A 5,334-nucleotide genomic window follows, 5' to 3' on the forward strand; every position below is an offset into this window, starting at 1 on the left:
ACTCCTCGTTTCTGTGAAAGATCAGTGTGCAAAGCAAGGGAGGGGTAACGCTTTGTTGGGTGCCCGGTCCGGCAATGCCAAGGCTGGACAAGGAGAGGGGTCACTGCAGCATCCTCACCGGTCTGGGTCAAACCACAGGGATCCTGAAAACGACCCCAGCAAAAACTAAAAGCGACAGACAAATAACGCTCTGCCCTCAACCCTCCCGGTCATTCAGAATAAGCGTTCATCCTTTCAAACTCTGACATTTCATTCAACAATCCTCTCGTCTTAATTAGGTTCAAAGCTTGCTCTGCCAACGGTGGGTCTCTCATCTTTTCCATCTTCCTGTACTTCCTATCAAAAGAGAAAATATTTTCTTCTTCAAAATCAACTAGCTACTAAGAAAACAGAAGAAAAAAAACTGCAAGTGGCTGTAACAAACTGTCGCTTTTTGCTCATTATTGCTGACTTCTATCAGCACTGGGAGTACAGAAGCAATACCCATCCACCTCCAAGCAACTACTTTTACGTGGTACGTCATCTCACCTCGCTAGACCCATAAATATATATTCCAGCTATATACGCATACGGGTTTAAAGCACCACGTCTTGCATAAATTCAAGAGCAAAAAGAATCCCTATGGTGTCTCATCATTAACTTTTAATCCTTGGCAGACTGGCTCTTCTGTGCCCTCCTCAACCAGCCTCCAGTTGTGTACAAATTCTCACTGGCTAAGAGGAGGCGGGTTGCTATTTTGAGGGGGGGAGGGAGGGGGATTTCTTTGTTTGTTTTTAAAAAAAAACCAACAGCGTAACTAGCACCTCAACAAAGGAACAGCTACATAATTAAAAACTAAATTCTCTCTCACCCTGATTTTCAGATTTCTTCAGTTTGCTTTTGTCTTTGAACACCCAGCATTTGCAACCCCTGGAGAAGTAAAGCCAGCCAAGCCGAGCCGCCAGCTGGAACGTAGTTACACACCACCATAGGGTGGGCCTTTAAGTGAAATGTGCGATACGACATGCAACAGCTCATGCATATAGCGACTTCTGGAAATGATTTTTTTTTTTTTTTTTAATTCACATTCCACGCTCACCATGATTTACTGTTAAGCTTTTGCAAGAGAGATTTCAAAACCAAGATATTGAAGTTATCCTTCTCATTTTGGTACGATTGACCTCCCTAGCTAGAGCGCCAAGGATTTTTTTTTGTAATCTGTTGTCCTCAGTCCAACAATCCTGTTTTTTTAACTCAATCATTTTACATTTTTAAATAGTATTTAGAAGCTACATTAACATGAACTATTTTGGTTGTATTTTCCAAACACTTTCCAAAAATCTTACATAAGAAACAAACATAGTAACTATGTAAACATCAGCTTCTATTGGGGTACCCAGAAGTATATGCTTATAATAATAGCACAGTAGAATTCAAACAGGAAGAAATATCCTGAAATCAAACTTTTTCTCATACAAAGAGCCAGCGAGTTCCTCCAAGACTGTTTATTACAGCACGTGTTGGGGGAAAAGAGATTTTTAAGAAGGCCAGGAGGGATAGCGCTCTACCCGACAAAACACAACCCCACGATGAGAACACTAAGCACAAACACGCGTGGCAGGCACTGTCAGACGTAGCTACTCACCTTTCACAGCACTCGCTTCTTTCAGGTTGTGAGACAGAAAGTCTATGCTGGCATAGGCGCTCATCTCCACTCCGTTGATGCCTCCGTTCAGGACGTGCCTGGCTTTCGACCTGGCTTTGTCACAGTTTGCCAGGGTCCCGTCCACCACGTCGATGGCAATGTAGTTGAGGCCGTTCTGGAAGCCAGCCGAGGTCTCCCGGCACATGGGGCTGCTACCCTGCTCCTCCTCCAGGCCTTCGCTTTTCCTGAGGGACACGTTCTCCACCGAGGCCGAGTTGTGCCGTTTGGGGTTGTGTGCGAAGGAGGGGGACACGGGGGTCACAGTGGTGGTGGAGGAGAAAGTTTCTGAGCTGTGCCTCCTGCGTCCCTGGGGATCTGCCCGGATGACCTTGGCCCCCCGGTTTGGGTCTGGGGGAGGGCTGGCAAGAATGAAAGCCTCCACTCCAGAGAGGGTGAGCCTCTTCACCCCAGCTGTGGGGCTGGTGACCCGGGCACTTTCTGGCTTCTGAACGATGGGTTGGGGTGGGGTGGTGGCCATACCAAAGGTCATCTCGGTGTAATCCCCACCGTCGGATGGGCTGGACGAACAAGCCACCCCCACACCCGCCTTCAGATAGCGCCCGTCGGGCTGGCTGGTGCTGGAGGAAGAGCCCGGCGAGAGCGCTTCCAGGGAGCCCACCGAAACCGTGCCCGACTGGGAGGGCGACTGTGACCCGAAGTCAATGTTCATGTAGTCAGAGAGAGGGGAGCGCCTCTGCCCCGTGCCCGAGCCCAGGGAGGAGGCCGGGCTGTCGGCAGGCAGCGAGGGGGGAGAATAGACGGCAGCATCCCCAAAGTCGATGTTGATGTATTCGCCGGGGCTCTTGGGCTCGGGCGGCAGAGGGTGCTCGTTCATGCTGGGCAGCACCGTCCGCAAGGTCTCCAAAGAGAGGCGGCTGGGCCGGGCCGCCCGCGGGCACCGCTGGCTGAGGAAGCTCTCGGTCCGGCTGTGTCGCAGGGGCGAAGGCACCGTGTGGCTGGAGGGGGCGAAGGTGCCGGTGGGCGGCTGGCCCGCTCCGCACACCGCCTCCTCCGGGATCATCCTCCCCGGGGAGTTCATGAAGACGTACTGGTCGCTGTCCTTTGCCAGGCCCTGGCTCTTGTAGGAGCGGGGTAAGGAGCTGTACGAATAGCAGCCGGGCTTCGGGGGCTCGCTGGACCCGTGCGCCGAAGGGGCGAAAAAGAAGTCCGGGGGGGTGAGGGAGGGAGCCTGGGGCCCGTGCTGCGGGTCCCGAGGGGACATATTGATATAGTCGCCGTTACTCAGCCTCCCGTCTGAGCTCTCCACGGACAGCTTGGAGCCGCACCACATCCGCATGTACCCGCTGTCGTCAGGGGAGCTCTCCCCAGGCGAGCTGGTCTTGTAGCTGCTCCCGTTCCCGGGGGACCCACTACCCACCCCGGCCCGGGGCTGCAGGATCTGCTTGGGGGCGGACACGCTGGTGGGGCTCATGGGCATGTAGTCATCGCCGCCCCGGCTTCCCTGCCCTAAGGCTGCGGCCACGCCGGGGGTCATGGGCATGTAGCCGTCATCTCCCCCTCCTCCTCCTCCGCCTCCCCCCGCGCCTCCCGGCGGCCCCAGGTTGGTGCTGCTGCTGCCGGAGCTGCGCTGGGAGCCGATCTCGATGTCCCCGTAGTCTTCGGGGTACGGGGTGTAGGTCACTTTGGGGGAAGCCCCGGCGTGGCAGGAGGGGAAGAGGCGGCCGGCGCTGCCGGCGAAGGTGGCGCGCATCAGCGTGTACTCGTCGAGGGAGGCGGAGGAGACCTGCGGCGGGGCGGGCCGCTGCCGGCACGGGGTGGTCAGGGAGTAGGTCCGCTTCCGATGGCCCCTGTCGGCCGCGGCGTCGGGGCAGGGCCGGTAGCAGAGGCGGCCGCTCGGGGGCCGCTCCATCGCCATGTAGCCGTAGAGGTCGGTGCCGCCCCCGGCGTCCCGCACCGGGGGGGTCTCGGCCACCGACTCGGGGGTGTTGCTGCGGTTGCTGGCGGTGGAGGAGGAGGAGAAGGGCCGCAGGTCGCCACCTGGGCTGGAGCCATACTCGTCGAAGGACATGAAGCCGGCGTCGCTGGGGGAGCCGGAGACGGAGGCGCTGCCGCTGGACGGGCGCTGCGGGTGATGCGGGTGGGCAGGCTCGGAGCCGAGGCCGCTGCTGGAGGAGAGGCTGATGGGGCTGGTGGCGGAGGGGGGCGAGTGGGAGGCGGGCATGGACATGGAGCGGCTGTTCTGCAGGCCGCCGCCGGCCAGCACAGGCATGAGCTTCCCCGCCTGCCGGCCCCCGCCGCCGCTGCTAAGCGTGTGCGAGCGGCTGAGGGGGGTCCTCACGGGGCCCGGGCTCATGGGGCTGCCGGCCACCGAGCCCACCCGGCAGCCGTCGCCCTCGCTGGCCGTCCGCACCCGGCACGGCGTGCACTTGGTGCCGGCGGCCAGGCTGTCGGTGCGAGAGCGGCGGAGAAGGCCGGTCTGGCTGGGGGGCAGGTTGACCAGGTGGTGGTGCCGGCGGCCGGGCACGGTGATGGGGTGGGTGGCGGAGGCGCCGCTGCCGCCGGGCCCGGCGGCCCCCCCGGAGGAGGAGGATGAGGATGACTGGCTCTTGCTGCGGGGCCGGAACTCGTACAGCTCCTTCAGCGCCTTCATGGCCTCCAGGATGGTCTCGTGGATGTTCTGGGCCACCACCGAGTCGTCCGCCTGCATCCAGAGCTCGCCGGGGCCGGTGGCCGCCGAGCGCCCCACCTCGATGAAGAAGAAGCTGTCGGAGTGGCCGCAGCGGCGGATGTTCATCAGCTGCAGGGTGACCGAGGGCAGCTCGCAGTTGAGGCGCACGAACCCGATGGTGCGGGCCGAGAGGCAGAGCCGGTGGACGCCGGTGAGGTTTTTGCTCTGCCCCAAGCCCTTGGGCTTCAGCGTCACCTGCCAGACCTCCCGGTAGGCAGCGGCGGCTGGGGTGATGAGCCCGTAGTTGAGGTCCTCGCCGGCGGCAGCCAGGGAGGCGGCGGCCGCGCTGCAGGAGGCGGAGAAGGGGGAGGCGAGGTGGCGGTGGGGGGACCCCTGGCAGGCCGCCTTGCCCTCGTTGAGCAGGTCGGTGAAAGCCCGGTACCAGCCCTCCTGTTCCTGCTCGTTCTCGGCCGCCACGGCGAAGTACTCGTCCTTGGTGTAGAGGGCGATGAGGTACTTGTGCTTGGCGTCCGCCCGCTTGTTGATGTTGAGGCAGGAGTCCAGGGCGATCACCCGCTTGGGCGCCCCGGACTTGTTCCTCCATTTCTTCTCGCTCTCGTAGTACTCCAGCCGGGCACCCCCCGCCTCCTCCCCGCCGCCCGGGCCCCGCAGCACGAAGAAGCGCTTGTGGCCGTGCTTCTGCTTGCGCAGGTACCCGCACTTCCTCACGCCCTGGTTGTTGTTGTTGTTGTTGTTCAGGTTGGGGCCAGGCGGGGAGCTCAAGGGGGGCAGCAGCCCCAGCACGGCGGGGCTCGCCATCCCCGACCCCGCGGCGGGAGCGCCGCCCGGCTCCTCTCGCTGCTGCCGCCGCCGCCGCTGAGCGGGGCTGGGGGCCGAGCGCCGCGGGAAAAAAAAGAGGGAGGAGGGAAAGCGGGAAAATAAAGTTATTCCTCCGCAGAAAGAGCGCGGCTGCTCGGAGCCGCAGCGGGGTTCTCCGCCGTCGCCTCTAGGCAGCGGGTGC

At 60.8% G+C, this 5,334-nt stretch overlaps 1 protein-coding gene across 1 annotated transcript; it reads right to left on the reverse strand.

Moving 5' to 3' along the window:
* Positions 1-246: 246 nt before the first annotated feature.
* Positions 247-5,132, reverse strand: IRS2 (insulin receptor substrate 2). The gene is made up of 2 exons (XM_086482084.1): positions 1,625-5,132; positions 247-336 (listed from the first exon to the last, which is right to left on the reverse strand). The coding sequence occupies exons 1-2, from the start codon at positions 5,130-5,132 to the stop codon at positions 311-313; spliced, it is 3,534 nt and encodes a 1,177-aa protein (XP_086338210.1). The 3' UTR covers positions 247-310.
* Positions 5,133-5,334: the final 202 nt, after the last annotated feature.

Source organism: Leptosomus discolor, chromosome 1 (genome assembly GCF_034619465.1).
Source record: "Leptosomus discolor isolate bLepDis1 chromosome 1, bLepDis1.hap2, whole genome shotgun sequence".
Taxonomy (NCBI): domain Eukaryota; kingdom Metazoa; phylum Chordata; class Aves; order Leptosomiformes; family Leptosomidae; genus Leptosomus; species Leptosomus discolor.